Source organism: Anomalospiza imberbis, chromosome 14 (assembly GCF_031753505.1).
Source record: "Anomalospiza imberbis isolate Cuckoo-Finch-1a 21T00152 chromosome 14, ASM3175350v1, whole genome shotgun sequence".
Classification (NCBI taxonomy): Eukaryota; Metazoa; Chordata; class Aves; order Passeriformes; family Viduidae; genus Anomalospiza; species Anomalospiza imberbis.
The window spans coordinates 8,144,589-8,168,748 of record NC_089694.1 but is presented as its reverse complement, the minus strand read 5'-3'; the positions used below and the strand labels follow the sequence as shown (position 1 = coordinate 8,168,748).

Below are 24,160 nucleotides of genomic sequence, written 5' to 3'. Positions count from 1 at the left end.
GCAGTGCTGGCACCCTTCTGGTGGGTGCTGCCAGGTGCCAGGGCACGTGGTATGGGGCTGCTGTGCAACAGTGCCTTGTCTTCCCCATGTGTGCACAGAAACAGAAGAGTCCATGTTTTGGTTGTAACCAGCTCCCACTACTAGTTCAGATTGTTTATTCATTAGTAAAATTAATGGTAGGAGGGAGTTGGATTGGAAAGCATGAATGTGCAAGGTAAGAAGTTGCATGTCAACACTTCACGGTCCTAAACAAGGAGTCAGGAATAAATAATGGCAGAAAAAGAAATGGGAGGAGGAAAAAAATGAATGGGGCAGAGGAGAAAATGCTGTCTTTGTATTGACTTTATTGTTTCAGTGCCATCCCAGATGTGTCTAACAAGTCTGACGTTGTCTGAGATTTTCATTACTTTCACAAGGCCCTGCAGTGTAACACTCGTGTGTGTCACTGGAGCAGCCTGACACGGCTCTGCCACCCTGCAGGCTGGGCAAAATGTGCTCATGGGGGATGGGGGGGAGCTGGATCTTACTCCTGGTTTTAAAGGGAGTAAGAAACCACCAGAAACTACTTTCTAACTTCATGTCTTTCTGCCCTTCTTCACCAAAACAAACTGTGTGAGAGGCTTCCTCGTGAATTTTGTGTGCCATTTCTGACACAATGGCATTTTAGTTCTGGAACTTGAGTCATTATGATTGCTGCCATCCGTAGCTGTGCATATATAAAAGCAAAATAATTTGACACATTTTAAGGAAGAGTATCAAAAGCTTCATGAAATAAGACTGCCCTAACCCCTTATCTTCAGGTAAACCCTTTGTTTTGGTTAAGAAGTTTAAATGTCCTGTAGTGCTTCTGATTGATTATTATTGGTTAACCTGCACTTTACTACGTGATTTTGTTGTTAGTATTGCTTTATTGTTATAACTGGATGAATTTTTGATTGGCAAGGGCTTGTGATTGAAAAAAATACTGTTCATTCATTGAATTATAGAAGTGACCCTCACTTTCTGGTGCTAACGGTGTGAGAATGTGGGTTACCAAGTGCAATGTTTTTGGTTTTTTCTTTTCTGAGAGGAAATGCAGAGGAAATGAAAGCCAGCAGTGTTATTGCCAGCATTTCTTCTCTCTGCTTTACGTTAGAATGAATTAAAAAAAATTAATGCCTGTGCAAATAACAGCACTGCTGATTGCTCCTTGTGTTTTGGGGTAACTGCTTGCTATTTTCATTTCAAATGGGTTGTGCTATATTTTCAGCATTAAAAAGAAATGCAGTGTCTCCTCCTAAATCCCTCTATTCCATTGTTCATGGCTGTAAGGTTACTTTTCACTGTAACTTTGTGCTATTCCAGCTCTGCTGGGACTGGTGCTCTCTGTGCAAGCCCAGCCAGAGCTTCCTGCTGTGGTTGCAGCTGCTGGGGGGAATTTGTGAGAAGGGGGCTTGGCTTGGGATCATGGTGCAAGGTATTACTTCTGTACCTCCTGTGGCTTGTATGCATTTAGTGATTGACACGGAGTGGTGGCTGTGATTCTGAAACAGTGTCTGCCTGAGTAGCTTCAAAGCAAAAATTAGATCTGACTTTTTCTTCTGCGCTACTGTTGAAATAGATTTTTATGTGGAGCTGTGTTCTTGTGGGATTCTGTATGAAATATTCCATACACATGGTAAAGAGCAGGATGCCACAGATTTTTAGTGAGTTATGTGAACTTTCCCTTCAGGCAAGAAATGGGGCTATCCAATTTTCCACTCACACTAGAGACAGAGCTCAAAGGGCTGCAGAAGCCAATAGTTAATTCTGTTGGAGATGCTCTAACCTGCAGTTCTTTAAAATAACATCTACAGTGGATAATAGTGTGCAAAGGTGTGTGACAATTTTTTTCTCTTCCCAAACCTTGTTCTAGATGTCAAAATTAACCTGGACTGCTTGGGAATGGCGAAACATAGCCCTGGGATCCTGCCATGAACAGTAAGAAAGTTGAGATACTTTGTGTATGCAAATAATTTTCTTTTAGTGACTAAACCCCAGTGAAATCATTCCTGCTCAATTAACACAACCAGGCACACATTGTGTAGCTGGGTGTGGAGGTGCTCCCAGCTTTCCAGGCAGTAAAGAGGCAGCGCAGTAGGTCAGAGGGGTGGACCAGCAGGGGAGCATTCTTTGGGAAACTGTAGTGGGGAAGTCTCTGCAGTCAGTATGGCATTGGAGGTGGGAAGCTGCTGTGGGGGAGGAATTAGGAAATTATTGAGGTAGTAGCTGAAGGATGCTTTCCTGTAATGTGTAATTATATTGTGAGACTCCGTTGTTACCCAGTGTATAATTATATCAAGACTCCATTGTAATGGGATATCTTGAGTGCAAATTAGATTGAAATGTGATTAGACAAATTAGTGGAAGAAAAAAGTGAATTTTGAAGTGCTCAAGTCTGATTCCAGATAGAGTCTGTGGGACGAAGTCCCCAAAACCCTGACAGAGGGAAGCTGCCAGGAGGCAATGTCCTTTCACTGTCACTGCTCCTGAATTGACTGCTGCTAGACAGGTAGCCTGGCTGATTAGGTCTTCAGGCTGAGCTTTCCTGGATGACTTTTGTGTGGTGCTTTTCTTAAATGAAACTTAGTGTGTAACAGAGGTTGATTGAACAGTTCATGTAGCCAAGAAAGCAGGATAGCTTGGCAGATATTCTTGAGTGTTTATCAAAATATTCAGATATTTTTGTGTTGTTGGTATCCTGAGACGTCAGTTTGAAGGATGTGTAAATATTCATGTATGTACATGCTCTGTATTCTTTACATAGCCTTTTCCAGATGTTGCAGTAGACATCCTTAAATTAACACATTGAAAATTATTCTGATTAATTTTCCTGGTACAAAATAGATTACTTGAGAGACTGTGTGGGTGAGTAATACGTTTGTAAAGTGTCAACAGTGTCTGTGGAAAACTTACACAATTTGTCAGCCTTTACTGGGACAGAAATCAGAAGGCTTTTGTATTGTTACATATAATAATTTGGATATAGTCCCTTGGAAACGTACATCTCTTGAAAACTCCTGTAATCTAAACTCTGCACAGCAGTGTAAATACTTAACATGCAAATGTTCAAATGAAAAAAAAAATTATTTTCTTTTGTAGGACTCTGACCATGTCATGTTTAATTCTTCCATAGGAACAGTTTTTTCCCAAGGACTTTCAAAAGCTGGTTTATATACTTGAGATGTTAGGCACTGCGAATATTTTGAAAATATCAGGACTCTTTTTTGGTGAACAAACTATAATTGTTAAATTCTTGTAGCTCAAATCACAGAGCCTTTATGTTCTTTATTAGTAGAGCTGATAAAGACACAGGAACCTTAGTGCATTGTACAAAGTAGGGTATGTAACTCCAAGCAGATTCTGCTAAAACTGATTATTTTTGGCTTTCTGAGAAGTTTGTTCAGTTTACCTAAAAAAGATAAATGTATATATTTGTAGAATATTAAATAGCTTTGAAATTTTTCCAAAATGCAGCTAAAGCTTCTGTTTACTTTTTCTGATTGTGAATTGGCTGTGCTAACAATTTAAGTTGTGCTGCTCAGAGATAAAAGATTCCTTCATTTTGAACTGTCTTATTTAGCAAATTCACTGTTTGAGAGGTTGGGAGATCTAGAATGATCCTGGGTTTTTTTGTTCCCTGCCAATCCGTTATCTAAAGGTTATGAGGCTTCTCTTCTGGCCTTTCTTTCAAGGTGGTAATTTGAGCCAAAAAAGCTGGACTGTTGTTGTACAGGTGTTCAAGATCCTTATGTTTGGGAAGTTCTTATTTTTCATTTCTAGCACAAGTATCATCAGAAATCCAAATCTCATTTTGCTTTTAAAGCTGTTGTGTTGGAAAACATCCATGTGCCACTAGCTAAAGCTGAATGACCGACATGTGAAGTGCATCCTACTCAGCTCTCATGTCATTTGTGAGGCTTATGATCAGGCAGTGAGTGGTGTGAGCTGTGTTGTGCTCTGGGTACATTTCTGACCTAGTGTGTCCTGAATTGTCAGTTCAGTGTTTGTGCCATTTCAAGGTCTGCTCAGAATAGCTTTAGAAAGAAAATAAAGGAAAATTAATGCCTCTAAGTTGATCTGCAGCCTGGTGTTCCCTTAGCTTCCACCTTTGCCCATAACAGCAGTGCAAAATTAGGAAGCTTGCTGACAGTGATTGCTGTTGGAAATCATACTGACTAACTTCATCTAGAAGCAGTTTTCTCAGGCCTTTATTTGCATATGTAGATTAGGAGAAGTCTCCAGGTAAAGGACCCTGTTGATGGAAGTAACAGCAGGTGGGAAGGCTTGGAGTTGAGTGGAAAGTGGTTCCAAGGTGGCTTGTCATGAGGAGACTTGAATGGTAGCAATAAGGAAATACCAAGGATTCAATTCCTCAGTGATGCAGGCGGTTCTGATACTCTGGTATGTGATGTAGGAGAGGGTGCCAAAAGGTTTACAGCAGAAAATGAGAAAATGGGCTTTAATGTTCTGAACTCTTTTTGCTTTTATTGCCAGGTAATGTATATTGGCTATCCAGGAGTCGCTTGTGAAGGCTGGAAGATTTCAGTCTGCTGAAGTAGTGTGCATTGTTTTACTGGGAGGCTCCACAGGCTTTTACTTGCTGTTTTTATCACTTGTTTTCAGTCTGATGTGAACTGGCCTTTTCATTAACGCTTCCAGAGTAGTAGTTGGTGCCTCTAAATCTGTGATACAGACTGTCCAGGATGGAGTTCCTGGAGAATGGGAGCAACCCATGGAGGATAAGAGTCCTAACTTTGTACTGTTAGCACTCTTGGAAGATTATGCTTATGACTGGAGGAAGGGTTTTAATCATTGAGGCAGAAGCTCACATTACCTTTTGGAGAGGGGTAGCATGGAAGCTGCTTTGTTGTCTGGACACAGCAAACAGCAGGAGTTGTGGGCATTGTCACTGGTAGGGGCCTGCTCTGCATTGTGGCTGTAGGAGCAACAGTAGGAGGACAAGAGCATTTTGGACAGCTGCCACTGACAGACCATCTGGGTGCTGTGCACAGCTCTGAACAATGCTTGGGTCTGCAGCTGGGCATGACAAGAGGGTGCAGATGTTTGAGCCAAGGGCAGAAGAGACAGAGCAGTGCTGCTGTCCAGGAACAGAGCTGATGTGAACCCGGGTGAGTCACTAACCTGTCAGGTCATTGTGGCTCTCGCAGGGAGCTGGCTTGTCTCACACTTGCTTTCTTGTGTTTTGGGGCACTGGTCCCTGCTGCTTCCTTGTCCCCTCCGTGTGCTGGCATCTTGGACTCACTGTCACTGCAGTGTGTCATCTGCAGCCTATTTCTTGTCCCCCTCTCTTTGGTCCCAGGCTGGGATTGCTGTGTGGGAAGATGATCTCACTAGGGCTCAAGGGAATGGGAGAGAAGTCCATTCATTCCTTGGCACTGGATTATGCTATGCTGTAATTGCTGAAGCTCCCAGTGTTGAGAGTATAATATAAGGGCATCCAACCTAGGTCTGTTAGGCTTAGCACAGCTATTCAATACAACACAGCATTTTCTTCTTGCCTATGGTGCCATTTTAAACTGCAGGTGTTTTACTTGGGTGTGATTTACACGTGGTGTATTAATGACTTGATCTGCTTCAGGGAACTGTTTTCTCTTTCTGTGTGAGTGAAATACTATACTAAGAAGCTTGGGGTTTTTAATACTTGAAGTGTTACTGAAGACTTCTAAGCTTGTGTGAGCATGCTGAAGCTTGTTTTATTTTGTGTTCCTAAAATATGTTGAATAAAATTTTTATCAAACATTTTTAAAGTATGTTAATGAAGGCCATTCTGTAACTGCAGTCGATAAGCATGGTAGCACTGCTTTTGATGGGTAAGACTTCTTCACAATTGCAAAATTTCCATTAGTATAAAATCTGTTCTGCTACCAAGAGTTATATTTCGACTGTTGGCTTCCTTTATGACACTGAGTTTTTCAAAATGCAGCACTTTATCTGACTGAAACTAATTGGTAGCTTCAGTTATATTTTCTGTAGTCTATAATATGGGGTTTACTTTTGTGTCTGGACTCGATTTTTATAGGAAATGTTTAAGTACTTATGTACTTCTGGTTTCTGGGTGGAAGTAAATTATTCTCCTTGGTAATGATAATCAGGTGATAGTTGATATAGGGTAATGCTGCTCTTGAGTAATGCAACTCTGATGCCTGTTATAAAAACTGGGAGGCTGTGCTATTCTCCAGAAATGTGTACGAAGTCCATGCTGAAAACTGCCTACATCAGGCTAGTCTGCATTTGACTTCCAAGATGATAATACTTTTTTAGGTATATATTCTCCGTATTTAGAGATTCTCTTATTATTATTTATTTAGAGATTAAAGCCATTCTTTTAAGAGTGCAATTCAGTGTCGGGTTTAATCAGTTGCTGCTGGAAGGGACAGTGCTGCTTCCTTCTCTCTTTGCCCAGTGGGTGCCGGGGATTTGCGTCTCCCTGTCCCTCTGGTGGGAGGCAGCACCGGCTGTGCTGGCTCTGCTTGTCCCCTCACAGCTGTTTGCTCTTGGCTTGTGCAGCTGGGTTCAGCACAAGCTAGACAAGGGATAGTTGGGTGAAAGTAGCATGGGGCTGTGGCCCTCAGTAGTGCTCCCAAGCGAGAATTCAGCCTCTTGCTCCTGTGCCTTTCACAAGCACTCTGGTTTTCAGCAGTTGTGTTTTGTTAGTTTTGATTCAGGTTGTCTGCTGTGCTGGAGGAAGGACTGTGTTACCACTGTGGGTCAGGTTCAATCCCAGCATTTGCTTTGTGATTTCTGAGACTCATTTAAAACCAAGTTGCCTGCTGTAGGAGTGATGTTTGCTGAGGTCTGGCCTCTGACCTGAGGAGTGTTTCTCATGTTCCCTGGGTGCTCACGTTTGCCCCTGAGGATGTGTGGCTTCGTTCATTTAATGGCCTCCTAGGCTGTGCCCTGCACACTTTGTCACTCCTTGGCATGACTTGTGTCACTCATTTGCTGTTGTTTCTGAAGAGCTGGCTGTAACTGATACAAGTAACCTACATAAGCAGTGTGCACTATCAACCTTAAATAATCTACAACTTCCTGACAGACGAATTACAGACATAAAAATAAGTTTTACCACGTGTGTTGCATTCAGTGGCATACGACAATGCATGTAGTGTTTGCTATATGGAGTTGGAATTAGAATTAACTTTAACTTCTCAGAAATGCACAACAATTTTACATGAGTCTCAACCACACCTCTTTTAAATTGTCTACCTGTATTCAGGCTGAAGATGGTTAGAACAAATGTAATGGTTTATATAGGAAATTAATCCTTATTCATTAATATATGCACTTCTTTTGGCTTTTCTGAAAGAATGATGGCAAAATATAACAGCAGCTACAAGAGCAGACCCTGCAAACCACAGACCTCGGGAACTTGCACAGTCGTGAGAAATTCAGCTCCTGGCAAGGGGATGCAAGTGTGTGCTGGTGATCAGATTTGTCCTTTCTGTGGCAGAGGTATAAGCAGAGGAGTGAATTTCTGATATTTATATGCTGGAAATGTAGAATCAACATGAGGATGATAGAAGCTCTATTGTTAAAGACAAAAGTTAACTAAAATTTTTCTGAGTATGAAAAATTCTGTTTCAACGTGGAATTTTTTTGATCCCTTCATACTGTTATGTAATGTATTGGTCTCATTAGAGAAGCCTGTGTAATGTCCACAGGAGACTTAAGCACCCATCCTAATTGGAGTAAGCACACTACACATCACATAGGACTTCACAAATAATGGAGTAATGGTGGTAGGAGAACAGCTCAGGTGATGTGGCACTTTCTGAATGCTAGTTTTGTGATGGAGGATAGATAAAACCCATCCCATTTACTCAGCAGAGTTCTTTAACAGAGGAGAACCTAAAGTTTATTTGAAACAAGAGGATGTCCTGAGGTGTAGCAACATCAAGAGTTAAGAACCACTTTATTCTGCCAGCTGCTGTAGTGTCAGTTGGAGGGAGTGGGCAAGTTAGGTGCTATTAAACAATTCTGTTTGATGCTGTCTCAGTTGTGGCATGTTTAAAGTATTGCAAAGCACACACTGAATAATTCATGCTTACAAATACTGTGTGCTATTTCCTTCCACTAAATGTCTCAGTCTGCTTTAGCAAAATCAGATTTTAGACAGGCTCTTAAATTAGGAGAGCTTGTGCCTACTCTCTGAAGTCAAAATTTTGTCATGGTACAGAGCAGTTGAAGGGGAGAGGATATTGCAGAAGCTTTTATTTTCTGTTATATATAACCACTGCCACTGTGACCTTATCTAAAAATTTGCTTCTGTATCTTTAAAGTATTGACTAAGTAAAAGGAATTTCTTCTTTGGGCTGTGAATTAATAGCAAGTTGCTTTAAAGAAATACCCAATGCATACAGTTACTAAGTTTTTATCATTCAGTTATGTTTTTAAATGTAAAATAGATAAAAGACCAAAAATCTGAAGTGTGGCTCTTTTCAGGGGTAATGTATATTTTATATTTTGCAGTGTTTGCTAATGAATATATGCCAGCAAATAGAAATGTTACAACTTTTTCACTGTCCCTCAAGTGGAGGTATGATTTCAAAAGCCAGAATTTAGTCTGTAGTCTTTTATTTTGGTTAAAGGCTGTAAGTTTACCATACCCCTGAGACATTAAAAAAAAAAAAAACCACAACAAAACTAGGAGTTTATCAACTGTATTAGATCTTAGAAATGGAAGTCATTAAGATTTTGGCCTCTTCTGTACAAACTAATGTGATTACATCTTGCTTATAAATAATTTGAGCTCTCCCTTAAAAGGTGGCTTTAATGAGTCACAGCTTCCATTTTAGTAAATTGTTCATGGGATAGGCAGGCTCAGGAACAACTGGGTTAAACCAAGAGATTATTTGAAAAATCTAGGGCATGTGCTCTCTGTTCACTTGATTAGTTTTCATAATTCATCCTTGTTTCCACAGCAAAGAGCAGCCTAATGCATGCAAACAGGAAGCACTTTTCTTGTATTTCTTCTCCTTCATCTCTGTAAAATTACTGAGAGAAAGTAAGTGAAATGGGAAACAGATTGTGTGTGAATGTTTGGAACAAATCTTGGTTTGTTTTGTGAAAATCCATGGGATCAGAGAGCCAGGTGCTATTTGGGGATGTCTGTCTGTGACTTTGCTTCAGTTCTTTTCTGTTTGACTACAGGTGCATGAAGAACAGAGGAGATATTTCCGCTTAGCAGAGATGATGTGGAGAGACTCTTTGTGAGTAACTGACATGTGTTTTCTAAAAAGCCCAAAATGCTAATGTGGGAATTTTTTTTTTTTTTTAATTCTCTAACTTAGAATAACCATTGTGCCATTTGTCTAACAGTTTTGTTTGGGTCTGGAAAGCTGTGAGTGTAGAGCCCTTCATGGGAGCCATAGACAAAGCTCATTGTTGAAGGAAAGAGCTGGAGGACAGAGCAATGGAGGGTTTCATAAGTGATGAACCACAGTGCTTTACTTGTCTGTAGTCATCAGTCTACCAAAGGTTTTACTGTTGACTGCTGAAAGTGTTCTAGACTGCAGTAAAACCCCTGGCATGGTAGGTATGGGAAACCTTTAGTAGGGTTAACTTGTTACTTCTACAAGCTTATTGTGCCTGTCAGGTTCTTAACAGTTTCATGTCCTTGTCCAGTTTTGGATTGCAAGTCTGCTATATCTGCTGTAAACATGATGGGAATAGTAGTGGAAGCTTTCCTGAACGTTTTCAGTTCTTTTCTGCTGGAATAAGCAACAACATTAAGGGATCAAGCAGCTAAACTGCACTCCTAAAATATTACAGGAAAGAAAGAACCTCCATGATGGAATATAACTGTTCCTGAATAAGTACTTAAAGGATTTGCTTTTGTGGAGACAAGGCCATTTTTAGAGAGCACAATTAGGTGATGCAATGTCTTATTTTTCAGATGGATTCCATAAAAATGCTGTGCTTTTAGTGCTATAGGCTCCTCAGCCAGCTCATTCCTTTGGAGTAATTAGTCCCAGTGTTTCCTTTTTTTTTTGCCAGATTTCCAGTAACAGTTGTGAATTAAAGCAGCATGTTATTTTAGCATTTTCCATGATAGTCTCTGTGCTTCTTTTTTTTTTGTGTGTAAGTATAATATGAGTAATGTTGTCTTGAGTGCTTTCTTTTAAGCCATAAACTTTGATACTCTGGAGCTGCTGCTTTGTTCTAATGATAATTGTCTAGGAGAACAATGCCTTTGTGGACAACTTCAGTGCTTTTCTTGGCAAGGAAGAGCTCAATTTAGAAGAACTGCTCTTACCTCAGGCACCTTCATTTCTAAGTTTTCCTATGTTTGTAGCATTAAAGCTACATAGTGAAATTTTTTTCTTTGTTCTTTTCTTAAATTGAAAAAAAAATCCTTTTATTACAACAGACTAGTAATTGCTTCAACTCCTTGGTAGGAACCAGTCTGTGTTCCTACACATGACTTGCCTTTCTTGTTACCTGGATCTAAGAGAAAGGTTAAATGGTTTTTAGACTTCCCTCTTCCTGGAGACTTTTGGATACTTTGTTAGATACGGTTTTGTGATTTCTTTAGTAACTAATTATAAAAGAGTCGCTATTTCTTAATGTCCTTATTGTGGTTTGGCATCTGCAAATAGTGCCTCATTTGACAGCCTGTCTTGCTTTCACTCAAGAGAAAATCAGCTTAAAGATAATGTTGGCTTGTAGTCATCTTTCCCTTGGCTTCTTCCAGGCTCTGCTTGCTGGTTCAGGAAGGCTGTGTGAGGATTTTTTGGTAACAATCTCTTGGCCAGATGCTGGATTCCTTATGAAGCAGCAGGAGAAATCCTTGTCCTGATCCAGCTGACTTACCCAGGAGATAGTATTGATTTGATTTACTCTGTTATGTTGATCTCTTGTGGACAAAGTCTGTGAAGTCTTAGCTGCAGTTGGCTGAGTAGCAATGATAATATGCAATGTTCTTCATTACTTCATTTTTTTTTAAAGATCTCTTTAATATTATCTGCTTAATAAAATTGGAACTTGATCAATTTGTTTTTTATTAAACAAGAAGTTTAGGTATAAATGTGCCAAGTATCAGTCTTTATACCTTGAAGTGATGCTACAGTCATTTGATAATACGTAAGTTTTTCCTGGAGCTTATTTACAGATGTTGACTATATTTCAGTGAGGTCATTTTCAGAAAAGACTTTCTGCAAAATAGGCAGCAGTTATTTTGTGGGGCTAGCATTTAATTTGTACAGATGGTTGCTGTTAAGGACCTTTCAGTTGCATAGCAGTCAGATTTTCATGGTCTTCAGCACTGGGCTGGGTCAGGTTGTGCTCTGATACTTGAGTGGATGAGGCTTACAGCCAATGACACCCACCATGAAGAGTGTTTTGGGATTTGCCTACATTGATACTCCTCTGTGTCAGCATTAGTAGCTGCAATAACAGGTAATATCTTTGTGGACAGTTCCATTAGGTCTTATGGCATTATTGCAAGGGTGAATGTGTGTAAAATATAATGGGATAAGTTGAGAATTTAATTTAATTTTTGGTGCAGGATGGAGCTGAAGGAACTGGTTCCTTTTCCAGATCTGCATGATCATAACCTTGGCTTTAACCTTTATGCTGTAATTTCTTGAGAAGTATTGTGGACTATATAAAGGAAATTGCTTTTTGCCTGTTACCATTGTTCTTTTTGTGGCTATTACTGTGTACTTGATGTGTACAATTTCTGGTGAAAAATTGAAAAACATTTCACCTTTTGAATGCTCAAAGGTTTTAAAGGGCTTGAAATATACACTGCAACTTAGTCCATTAAGTTAAAAAGTAACTTAAAATAATGAAGAACTAATGTCCAATAAAAGCTTTTTCATTTTCAATGTAGTATTGACTCCAAAATTAATAAACTTCAGAAATATTAATTCTTGAGTGGAATTCCTAAGTGGATGATATTTATTGTGAAGTTCAACCAAAATGCTGAGATGCACAGCATTCCCAATGCTGATTATTTCTGGACAGGCTGGATGAGGGTGCCTTGTTCTGCTTGACATCTGCCCATGCCTGAGTGAGTCTAATTTGTGCAATAGTAAAAGGTACTTGAGCTGTGCCCTTGGTAGTCAGTAGATCAGGGGTGTATGTGACAAGCTGGGCACTGAAGGGACATTCTGTATCTAAGCTGTTCAGTTTCCTCATGAATGGACTGATTAATATGTTCTATTGGCCTTTCCTCTCTGTGACCACATAAAGCTTTATGCTCCTAACATAATTGACAGTCAGCAGCTGGTTTCATAGCAGGATTTTTTTCACTTGGTAGTGGGGAAAAGGTGGGATCCAAATGTCATGGTCCTATTGTCTTTGTGGAGAATCCAGGTTTTTCTTTCATTTTGCTGGATTTCTTATGTACAGTTTTTTTTCTTACATGCAATGCTTATCTAATCAACCTTTTGTCAGCAGAGTTTATTTCATCACTGGGTTTATTAAGTGTAGGTGATGATGAATGAGCTTTAATAAGTTGTAGCCACAGGTGACTTATATCAGGGAAAGGCTTTATGAGGGTTGGAAAGTGCAGATGAAAGTCCTTTACAGAATACTGAAGAGATGGGAAATCTTTAAGTTCACATTTTAAGAGCACTTGTAAATTGATTAGATGCTTTTGGGCCACCTAATAATAATTTCATTAATTTCACCATAGATATGTGAGTTTAAATTTGGTTCATGATGCAAATCCAGGCATGAAAAAGTTGATAATCTGACTTAAAATTCAGAAGAATATTTCATTTAAGACAGTATTTTAATACTCATACCTCAGCATTGTAAAAATTCTGCTTTCTGCTATTTTATGTTCAGTACAGTGGTTTAAGGCTGTCCGGGAGCCCTGACCTGAGGTCATGTGCTGCCTGTAGAAATGGGGGAGTTTCAGGTGCCTGCCCCATCTGAAGTGAGGTGTTGGTGGGAAGAGCTTGTGTCCCTGCTCTGAGGCTGCAGCAGGCTGAGCTGTTCACTTAGACACAAGGCAGAGGATGGAAGCAGTGTCATCTTCTGGGCCATGAAAATGGACAGAAAAGCTCATTTGGAACAGATAAACTTTAGAAGTAATGTACAAAGAGAGGAGGGGCCTCAGATGATTTGTGGCAGACATGAGATAGTGAATTAAAATTTCTGTAAAAGTGTGTTCCAGCTATGCATTGTCTTATATCTCCCTTAATATATTAACAGCCAGATCTGCTTTTCAACTTAAGTGACATAAATCTTTCTGAAAAATACAACTGTGTTTGCTCTGAAATTTTACAATTACTCTGGTATTGGCAGTCTTGTCCCTCTTGGAGCTCAGTTTAGGAATTGGCCCCTAACTGCCAAGACAGGGATTGACTTGAGAGCCAAGATGCCAGTGTACTTAGGCAGTGAAATAATCCTGTGTAGCTTGGGAGCACAGAAGCACAGTTGTGTTCCTGCAAATGTTATGCAGGGGTTGAAATAGCTCAATGGTTTTGAGATTATAGATTAGGTTTCATTAAGACTGTAGAAGGGTTCTCCTTTCTCCAAGTAACAGCACAAGAGGTTTATTTTGCTGCTGTACAATGTCCTATTAAAGCTTGCAGTGGCTATGCAGTGAAGCAGTTCTGATTTGGTACAGGTGTCCCGAGTTGTTTTGGGAAGTGTTTTAGGATGGTGAGGGCAAAGCAATAGATCTTTTGGAGCTTTACTCTTTGCCCATTGGTAATGTGTCCTTTGCTGGGTTGCCTCCTGCTTGTTAGGGTGAATTTTTCACAAGCCAGGTATTTATGCTGCTTTAGCAGTGTTCTGTGTGCTGTACAAGCTAATTTTGCAGTAGAATGGTTGACATGAAACAAGAATTACTTGCACTAATGTTAAATATGGTTTTGTATTATGGAGTTAATTGTAGTGAATCCTGTTCCATTAGTCTCGCTTCCTTTTTAGTGTATGTGGCTTACCTGAAATTCACTTCTTGTAAATGGCATTTCAGGAAGTGTGAACTGATCCAACACATGCTGACTGTGCCTACAGCTGAATTTTGGTGAACTCTTCAGTGCAATATGAAGTGTGGGGTTTTTTTTTGTTTTTTTTTTTTTTTTTTAAATTAACAAAGCTTCCTTAAAATTAGTCTTTGGACAGTTTTTCACAACTTATTAAAAATTGCTTTCACTTCAAGGAGCCAAACTGAATAGTTTTGTTGTTGATCTTTTATTTTTGTAATAAGGAACAATGTTGTAGTATTTTCAGTTAAAGAGAAAAATCCATGGGGAATTTTTTTCAAAATGGTCTCTGATGCCCTCTTTAATCCTTGCTCCTAAGCGGCCCTGACTCAACAGATGTTGCATGTGGGTGTTTGCAGCTGGATCAGAATGGCCTCTGAGGGAAAGGCTGAGTCTCTGCTGTTGCTGTGCTAGCAGAGTGCTCTGCAGTCAGCTTGCACCCCTTGTCGTGGTTAGTTTTGGTGGCTTTGGATCAGAGATTACCAAGTTTTTGTGATGGGATTGCAGGATGCAAAGTGTTACCTTTAACAATTGCTGCTTAATTGCACTTCTAAAGCTGTGTTTGTGCTGTGCCAGACTGGAGCTCCCAATTCTTGTTGTAAGAACTTGTGGATTGTCTGGGGATCTGTGCAAAATCTACTCCAGTGCCTAAGAAGTGATAGTTACCATAAATCATCACTCTGACTGCTGAGTGCCATGTACCATTGCCAGCTTGGTGTTTTGAAGGAGAAATTATTGTTGCTTCTTCTTTTCTGGTGCCTTTCTGTGTTGGGGTCCCATGGAAGAGAACACAGAAGTGTTTGTTGGGTGCTTTGCCAAAGGTTGATCTAATTGAGGGGAAAAAGTATTGCAAAACCAGCAAAGCTGAGCCCTGTGGGGCATCAGAAAGCAGCTTTTCATGCTGGATGTGGTGAGAGAAGCAGTATTGGATGGATGTGCTGTAGTAAATTAATATAGCTAAAGAGACAAGGCAGGAAGACACTTGAGTAGTTTCAAAGATTAGGAAATGTGGGGCTTGTCAGAAGCCAGAACAATTTAATTTTGTGAGAGATGGATTTTACCTGACTAGATAATAAGGTAGGAAAGGCTGCCTCTTGAAGATGTTGTAGAAAAAGATTTGGTAACTCTTTATACCTGCAGCATAGACTTCTAGCAGATGGCTTTTACCTAGTTTATCCTAACTGATGACATAATTAGATAAAAATTATTTAGCATTGTAACTGCATTTATTTAAGGCCCTTGCTGTTCTGAATGTGTAAGTTTTTGTAGAGAAACAGCACCCTTCGTGTTTCCTATGGCTTCACTTTCATGCCAAGGGACAGGGTCCTTCAAACAAAACACTCTTTCTTTAGCACTCCCAGCAAACAAATTACCAGTCAGGCAAGACTGCACGTCCCTAGTGATGTACTGCTGCAGGCAAGATAAAAGGCATAAGTAAAGATCTGTCCAAAACTCGAGGTAGCATGTGGGTAGAAGGGAAGAAATTAGAAGATTATTTTGATATAAATACTGTCGCTTTCACCCAAGGCTTTATAATATTAAAATGTCTGAAAACCTAGTTCAGCTTTTGAATTTTGATTCTTGATGCTTTGTTGGCAAAGAGAAAAATTAGTAAACTTTGTAAGGTTTTTTTTTTTTATTTTTTGTAATACAGAATATTTTCAATATCTGGAATGCTTTGTGGTGACAAAAATGACTTAATATTGATTTTAATTGGAAAGTAATTTGGTTCTTAACATGTTTTCAAGAGAGATTTTTGATGGAAAAATGAGATAAGTGTATCCTTGTGAAGGGAATAATTCCCATCTTCTCTACAAGTACATTTTAGATATTGGAAACTTGTGATTTGATGTGATTCTATGTTTTAGAATGTCTCATCTGTTTTGTGGCTTTCTGTGATGTAGCATTTTGAAACCACAAGACTTTATTTCTTATAATAAACAGGAGATGGACTCCACAGATCTTCTGAAGTCATTTAATGCAGAGTTGATCACCTTAACCCAACAGAAATTCCAACAGCAACTTTATTTCAGTGTCTTTTCTAGAAATTAAATCCTCTCTTAAAACATAATTGTTCCTTTATAATATGGGCATAGAAGCTATAGCATTGTTGGTATTAACTTGTCCTGTACTTTGTACACCCATAATAGTAGTTTGGCTGATCTGGTTAATTTATGTTGGAGTAACTGGGTTCATTCTTTCAAAGAAACAAGAAAAATAATTATTTTTGTAATGCAGTATGTTTCTGTAGAAAATGTTTGAGCTGCATGCTCCAATATAAATAACTTTATTAGTTTTCATGCGTTTTGAAATTGAATAGGGACATCATACTTACATGGAACAGGTAAGATTAGGGGTCATAAGTTTATGATGAAATGTGCTGCTGGCACAACAGTTTCTGACACTACTTTGTAAAGGAACTTTACATCCTGACATCCTATCAGGAATGATAATTTTGACTTAGTGTTAGTCTGAGAAAGTGACAGGGATCCATCGTGTGCCTTTCTTCACCTCTGTATGAAATGCAACAGCCTGGCTATTAGTGTTTCTGTATGTTGGTAGGATTTATTTTCCTTTATTTGTAATTGAAAATATTACTGCAGGAAGAGGCATCATTCATGACTAGGATTTTCTGTTAATGCCATTTAAGTCTTCCACATTTTTCCTTTGGATTGCTAATGGCATTTTAAACCTTTCATTTAACTAGATTAATATAACTGTTTTGAGCATTCATCTTAAGAATAAATGCTCAATTATTTCTGTTCCAAGGCGTGTATTGACATTAAGCAACCTTCTTTTAGCAAGTTTGGACTGAAGAAATCTTAATAGTTTCTGTAGTTTCATTGACTGATGTTATGTACTTTTGTCTCAGTCTAAACAGATAATTCATAGGACAATAGTTTAAATTACTAAAGTTATGTTTTGGCAGCAGCTGAATCAGTCTTGAAGAATGACCAAACTCATTGCTATGCTGCTCGCTGCTTCCGGGGGGGATTTTCCTTATAGGTTTGATCTTGGATTAGAAGCAATGGATTTTCTGCCTTTTTTTTTTTTTTTTTTTTTTTTTTTTTTTTTTTTTTTTCTTTTTCCCAAAACAGGCACACAAGTGCCCTTTGTCTGCTGGACACATTTATGGTGACTTGAACATATTCAGTCTCAAGTTTCACTTTTCAGACTTGCACTCTGAGTGCACACAACCTCTTAGCAATATTTTGGTCAGTCACATTTCTGCTTAGTATGAAAAATGGCTCTTTAATGAATAATTCTGTGAAACTCTGAAGAAAAAAGTTATAAAAGCTTTCCTTAGAGCAGAGTTCTTATGTATGTGTTCTCTCCATCTCTGAAAGCTTCCAGTCTCTAGTAATCCCTACCAGTACCTACTCAGTCCTATTTCCTTCAAGTTATTCTTTTGTAGTTCATTTTATTTAGCAGATTAACATAGCTGTGTTCATAGCAGTGTTGTTACAAGTACTTTCAGTCCTCACTAGGTTGATGATTTTGTCCTTTGTTCCCAGGCATGTGCACTTGAATACTTTAGAAGTCCATTGCCATTCAAACCGTGAATGTTGGCATTGCCATGTGAAGCCTTTTTTAATATATTCATGTAAGAATTAAAATTAGAAGATAACTAGAAAAAAATTTGGTGATTTTTTTTTTAAGGCTATGACAAACTTCTTACCTTATTTATTGGACACTTGTTTTGTTACATCTGGCCTCAGTATGGTGTGTGTGACGATGTTTATGCTTGTTAAGGGGTAAAGGTTTCTTAATCTCAGTGGAAGAACTAACCTCTTCAGTAAAAAGTTTTTCTACAGTAAATGCTTTTAGCTGTCCAAATAATCTTTGTTTTCAACCAACCACTAAAATGACCTAAAGATTAGTATAGCGAACACTCGCAATTTTAGTGTTTATTTGAATTAAAAGAAAATATCTGTAATTTTTTTAAAGGTTGGCTAGCTAAAAGTAATGCTTTCTTTGTGATGGAATATTTGATAAAAAATTCCAAAGTTCTTCTTCTGTGACTAGAAATTAATATGCAGGCTTAATTAACATATTGAAATATGTCACAAGTGTCCTCGTGTTAAATTTATTTTTCACGAAGAAAGAACAGTGGTTCAAAGCAGAAACATTCTCTTTCATATTTAAAAGCTGATTTTGGTTTGGTATATGTTTCTGGGTTGAATACAGTTCAGTTTCCTCTAGACGTGGCTGTGGGTCCTGCCATCTGTCCAAGTGCAGCTTTAGTGTATGGTTTGTGAGCCAGTGCCTTTTGCTCTGTTTGCAACTTGAACTTCATGTGGGAGGCAGAGAGGTGTGGATCTAAAATAGTTCATATTTCATTCAAAGGAGGTCAGCTGCTGCTTTTACTGGGATAGGTGAACTTGCAAACTGCCCTGGCTGCTTGGAAGGTCTGGCTGGCTTGTAGGATGTTCAGCATACTGTAAGCAGGTTTTTTCTGGAAAGCTCTCCATCTGCTGACACCTGTTAGCAGTGTAGTGTAATCCCCTGCTGATTGTCACTTTCCTTTTTGTTTCCTCTCTCTGTCTTCTGTCACTTGGGTGGGTGGGTGTCTGCTGGTTATAGTTGTTCTCCTGTTGAGTGGTGGTTGTAGGGTTATGAGTAATTGTTTCCCTGCACTGTTTGCTGTTTATTTGAATGCATCAAGTTAAAAAGAAGGGCTTTAAACCAAAGCAACTTATGATAAGGTGCTTTAAAGTCCTAAATCTAAAATAATCTACTTGCATAGTGTGTATAGCATTGTCCCTTAGAGAGAAGGTATGGTATTTGTTTGTCTGCATGCAATTTATTGATTATGACCTTATATTTAAACTGTGTGTATCAAGTTTGGGTACAGACTGGCATAGTTCTTAAATTAATAGTGTACAAATCATTCAAAAATTACCCCTGAATGAATAATTTTAATACACACTTTGATCTGCCTTAGCTAGCAGCTGATCATCTAAATGAACGCTTTTGAAATAAAAGTTGTAATCTTGAAAAGCAACAATGCTGTTTAAATTGCTTGCTTCCCTGAAAATTTTGGTGCTGAAATTTAGCTCTTATCAATGTCCCTCCATTTAGTCAAAATGGAAGAATTACATTATCTGCTATTCATAAAGGGAAGGGGAAAAAGTTAAAGAGAACTTTTATTTGAGTATGTCTGATTTGTTTTATTTAATTTTGCTGTTAACAGAAGTGACCTAATTTTGAAAAGAGAAGTGTCCCTTTCTTCATGGTTACCAAATAGTTTGGTGCTTTCTACATTTAAAACAAATGAAAGAAACCGCACCCCACCCCAAACAACTGAAGGATGTCTATATTTTTGCCTTATTTGAACAGAAAAACTCCCCACACCTGAACACAAAACCCTCCTTGCACTATAAAACCCAACCTATCAAAAACCTCCTACGTGAACATTCCACTCTTTTTTTTGTGCTGGAGGTGTTCTGCCTGTGTATGTTCCTGTGTGCAGCTTGGTAATACATTTGCCATTATTCCATTGTCATTGGACATCTGGGATGTCTCTGATTCAGGTTGCAGTTCACTTGGATACAAAATCAGTCATATCTTGGAAAATAATCACACACTGGTGGGGACTGTGCTGGAAAAAGAGTCTTGCTTGTGTTCATTGTATGGGGAGATCAGTTTTGCATCTGAAACTGATCTGTTTTAATGAGCTGCACTTTAAGCTTACTAATGTTGTTAAGGATGTCTTGTAATAATGAGAAGTGTTGAGGTATATTTGCATTAATGTCGTGTCCTGGAGAATGAAAGTTGAAGCAACTACTAAGTTTCCATGTGATCTTCAGAGGTATTATACAAGTATCCTGCAGGACCAGCAAAGGCTGTTCAGGGAAACAGCTCCGTTTTTCAAGCAGTGTTTTACTGCCTGGTGACTTCCAATCCCATAAATAAACACACTGAAATCCAGACATCAGTATGATTCCTGTGGATAACAGCAAATTTAACAATGGAACATAACAGTGCACTGTTTAAATGTCCACGTCTGTCACGGAAAACCTTCAGCTATAACTACTGCTGTTCTGCCTTGTCACAATATTGTGTGTATATTTATGCCTGACCTTCCTATGGCACTGCTGAAACTTGAGCATCTTGCTAATCTCCTTCCATTTTCCCAAGCTATGTTTTCACATCCAGCTCCATCATGTTGGATTCCAAACATTTTCAGCATGCAGCCACCCTGCTACAAATTCCTGAATTCTACTTTCATTCTTCTGCTCCAGCTCACCTGTTACAGGACGGTTGAATCTAAGGTGACAGCTGGGTAGGTGGAGGTGGATCAACCAAGGATCTGGGAGGAAACTTAATTTCAGGAGAATGTGTTAAATCTCATTTTGCTTCTGTTGTCTCAAAGAGCACAGAGGTCATGTATCAACAAGTCAGCAAGTCCCTCAGAAGCCCAGCTGGACAAGGAGCAAAGCCATGTTTGCTGTTGCTTAAATTGATGTGACTTGAGTGAGTCAGAGCGAAGTGGAACACGAGAGCTGCAGCAGAGGAGTTTGCAGGCTTTGCAAAGCTGCTCTATCCCGGCTGGAGCAGCACCTTTGCCTTTGTCTGGGCTCCTCTTTGCTCTCACAGTCAGGTTTTCTCCTCTCCTGTTCTGTCTCCTGGTAATTAGAGCGCCAATGTGACTGTTCAGTCCTGTTTTCTGATAATTAGAGCTTGGCCCATACAGCAGAGTACATGGTTGTGTTGGGCTTTGCTCAGGGCCGTGGCCAGGACACCGCTGGTCTGTCATCGGCAGCCGGAAATCCTCTTCATTGCTGCTCTGCAGTGGGGTGTGGCAGAGACTTGGGCTGATGAGGAGTAATTATGTGATGCTGCTGGCTTGTTGTGCAGTGGGAGCAGCCATCCGTCTGCTGTACATGCTTCAGGAGTAATGAGCAGCACTGCTGGAGAACAGGAATGGCCTTGTTCTCCAGCCAGTTAACTGGGTTAGAGGACTGATGCAGAGGGAGGGAGGAGGGTAAATGAACTGAATCGCATTGCTGGAATTTGCTGTGAAAAAGAATTTGTACATTCAACACCAGAAAGCTAACGCTTAATAATTTTAGTTAATTTTACTTCTGCCCTTTGGATTCCGTAGGCTTTCATCAAATTAGAGCCCTGGAGTAAAAGCTTAGTCACACTGCACCTTGTGCATTGTTCCAGGGTGTTGATAAAACACAATTATAAATAGGCTGCTTATCTACAAATCCTGTATTTAGTTATTTACACCCAGGTGCCTGATACAATGACTGAAACTTCTGAAAAAACTCTTAGCTATTTATTAAATGTAATTATTTAAAATACTTGGTAGTCTTCAAATAAGCCTTTTCCTTTAAATAAATCAGTCTTTGATTAGTGCCATCTGCCCACCCTCTCTCCCACAGCAAAAAAAAAATGTCGCTGAATGGACATTTATTTCAAGATCTAGCAAAACTTTGTCATGTTTTAGAAATTTCTCCCCAGCAGCTGCTTTTTGGACCACACGGTGTTGGTAGTTTGCTTATATTTCTGCTTTAGTGAAAGACTCAAACAGAAGAAGGTATGCTTGTGCATGTTGTTGCTTGATTTGGGATATGAGCCAGAACATAAGTTCACAGAAATTTCATGAGAAGCACTAAAGAAAGAACAGTCTTCTGTAACAGTGTTTATGTAAAACTCCTGGGTTCATAGTTGCTGTAACTCTTGGTTTCCCTGTAGAGGTTTATTATTCACTGAACAGTTTTTATTTCAGTGTTTATAGAAACTCTTGTGGCAAATGTTCATCTTATCTTAAGCTACAAACTGCATTTTGCTTTGAGTTCAGTACTGACCCTGCTGAATAAATATCTGTTTTACTGCCCTGCCTTCCTGCCTCCCTCCCTTCCTAATCTGACCACTGTATCCTGTGCTTTTGGAGTAATGTATGTTTGTCTCAGCAGAGATTTCCCACATGTCCCCAGAATTAATCTTGCCTTCTTTTCATGTTTTCAGTATATGTTGTTCAAAGGCCTCCAAAGCTTCAGCTCTCAGGGAGTTTACTGTCATGAAAGTACTGAGTTCCTTTGAGATTGCCTTTGAATCTCTAGACACCAATACTGTTTTCAGTATAAGGTTTGAAATATAGAATCAGTGTTCCAAGTGAGTGAAGAAATGCTTTCATATATTGCAGGAATTTACTCAGTTCCAGTTCTAAATGTCTGTAGATACATGGGGAGGCAGGAGCAGCTCAGGCATGACTGATGTTAGAGCATGGCTTTTTAAAAAGATTATTTTAACAGTTAGTTATGTGAGATTATGGCGTTGCATTTTCCTGGCAACACTTTGTGCAATATGCAGCAAGACTTTATTCAGGTGGTTGCAGTGACATTTTGCCTGGTCTGAGTTACTCTCATGATTCTCCTGAAGAATTATTGGACAACATTGCTGTTATATTAGTTATTTCAGAGGTTCTTGTAAAATCTTTCAGGCAAATAAGATATTATTTGCAGCATGATTTATGGTGTTGATTATGATGAGAATCATGTTTTGTATTTCTCATGGTGTTGTATACCCTTCTGCATATTATCATTCTGTCTTGTGTGGGCAAAATTGTAATTTCAGCAGCTCCAGAAAATGAAACTGCCAAACTTCAGAATGAGTAAAATACACTGTGCTTGGAAGAACACATCAAAGCAAAGCTTTGATTAATGTGAGTTTTGCTTTGTTTAGAGATCCAGAAAATGATTATACCATGGGACACATACTGCAGAGAGCTGAGTAAACATGGCTGAAATAATATGCAGAGGTTTGTGGAAGGTGTGATGAGCAAGTCAGCATGCAAATAGATGTCCTTGTGTTTCAGCTGTCCTACCTTATTTCTGCTGTTTGTACATTAATGACTGAGCATGGTCTTGGGTTTGATTCCTACACCAAACTTCCAAATTCTGTTTTAAATTCATATAGTTACATTTTGTAGTTCAAAGTTACAGTGGAAAATTATAGTCAGAAATGCCTACTTTCTGTGTCAGAGATTATCTAAGATTGGAGAAACAATAAATGTTTGTCTTGGGAGGGGTTGTGAGGTAGTAGTTGACACACTTTGGAATCAGTTATTCACTTAATTTTTAATATTATTTCATACCTAATTCTATGCCTTCATTCTTCCTTCACTGAAGCCTTTTCTGCTTCAGAAACTGTTTGTGGGTATTTGACATCTAGAAACAGTTTTATATTGAAGGCATAGATTGGAAATGATCAAAAATTTATTGAAGTCATAGCTTAAATTCATCTTCCCTTGTGTTTTTATCAGTACAGAGTTAATTGCATAGATCCAGGTGTAATACAGGAGGAAGGGGGTTTATAGTTGTTTTTACCTAACTGTGTGTGTGTCCCACTGCAGTATTAGGGATGCTTTAGTAGTGGGAGGTAAGGTGGAGAAGTTTGATTTCTGGCCTTGTATGTGAGTGCTGGCGTCACTCATGGGGCACTGGGTACAACCACTTCTGTTTTAAACTGTTTTTTTCACTTTGCTTCAGTGAATCTGTGTTGTAAAAAACAGTTATTGAAAAGCTGCTGCTGGTGGGATAGCTGCAGCATGTTACTTGAAGACATTTCCTCTGTTTCGTTTTTTTTCCCACCAAACATCTGCTAGTTTCATGTAAAGATTTCTCTTTATTGTGTTGGAGACCTGGTGAATAAGGACCCCACATTTGTCGTGCTTTTTGTGACACCATATACTCTGAATGTCATTCTTCTTTCCTCTCTGCTTTCCATGCTGTTAAGTCGAATCTGAAAGTTGATTCTTGTCCAGAAGTCATTCCACAAGTTTTCTCACCCTTTTCACTCTCTGCCTTTCCCAGTTCTTTGCTGCAGCTGGTAAGATGGGGCAAAGAGCAGAATAGCTCATGTCTCAGACCAGGTAACGTTTGGGAAGAGTGCTGTGTTTGTCAGTGGGTGTCATAGAATATCCTCAGTTGGAAGTGACCCCTAAGGACCATCAAATCCATCTCCTGGGTAGTACGGCCTTAGGAACTTCAAGGCTGGGTGCAAATTAGTCCAATCTAGCTAGCCCTAGCTATGATGTTGCACAGATCAACCAGAGCTTTAAAAAGTAGTTTTTTTCATTAGTTTCATAGATAAAGTGAGTTTTCTGTTTGTACTTTTTTTTTTTTCATTTAAAATGAGAATGTATTAAAATATTTGTCTTG

General features: G+C 39.0%; 1 protein-coding gene across 3 annotated transcripts in view; it reads left to right on the top strand.

Moving 5' to 3' along the window:
• The window catches only part of KLHL13 (kelch like family member 13), an 80,368-nt gene that overhangs the window by 8,316 nt on the left and 47,892 nt on the right, over positions 1-24,160 (top strand). The window contains exons 2-3 of one of the 3 annotated variants that reach the window (XM_068204789.1): positions 1,895-1,959; positions 9,193-9,251. In XM_068204789.1, the coding sequence (XP_068060890.1) occupies positions 9,232-9,251 (20 nt within the window). In that variant the 5' untranslated portion in view covers positions 1,895-1,959; positions 9,193-9,231. The remainder of the gene's footprint in view (positions 1-1,894; positions 1,960-9,192; positions 9,252-24,160) is intronic. The other 2 variants (XM_068204790.1, XM_068204788.1) reach the window with 2 other exon arrangements.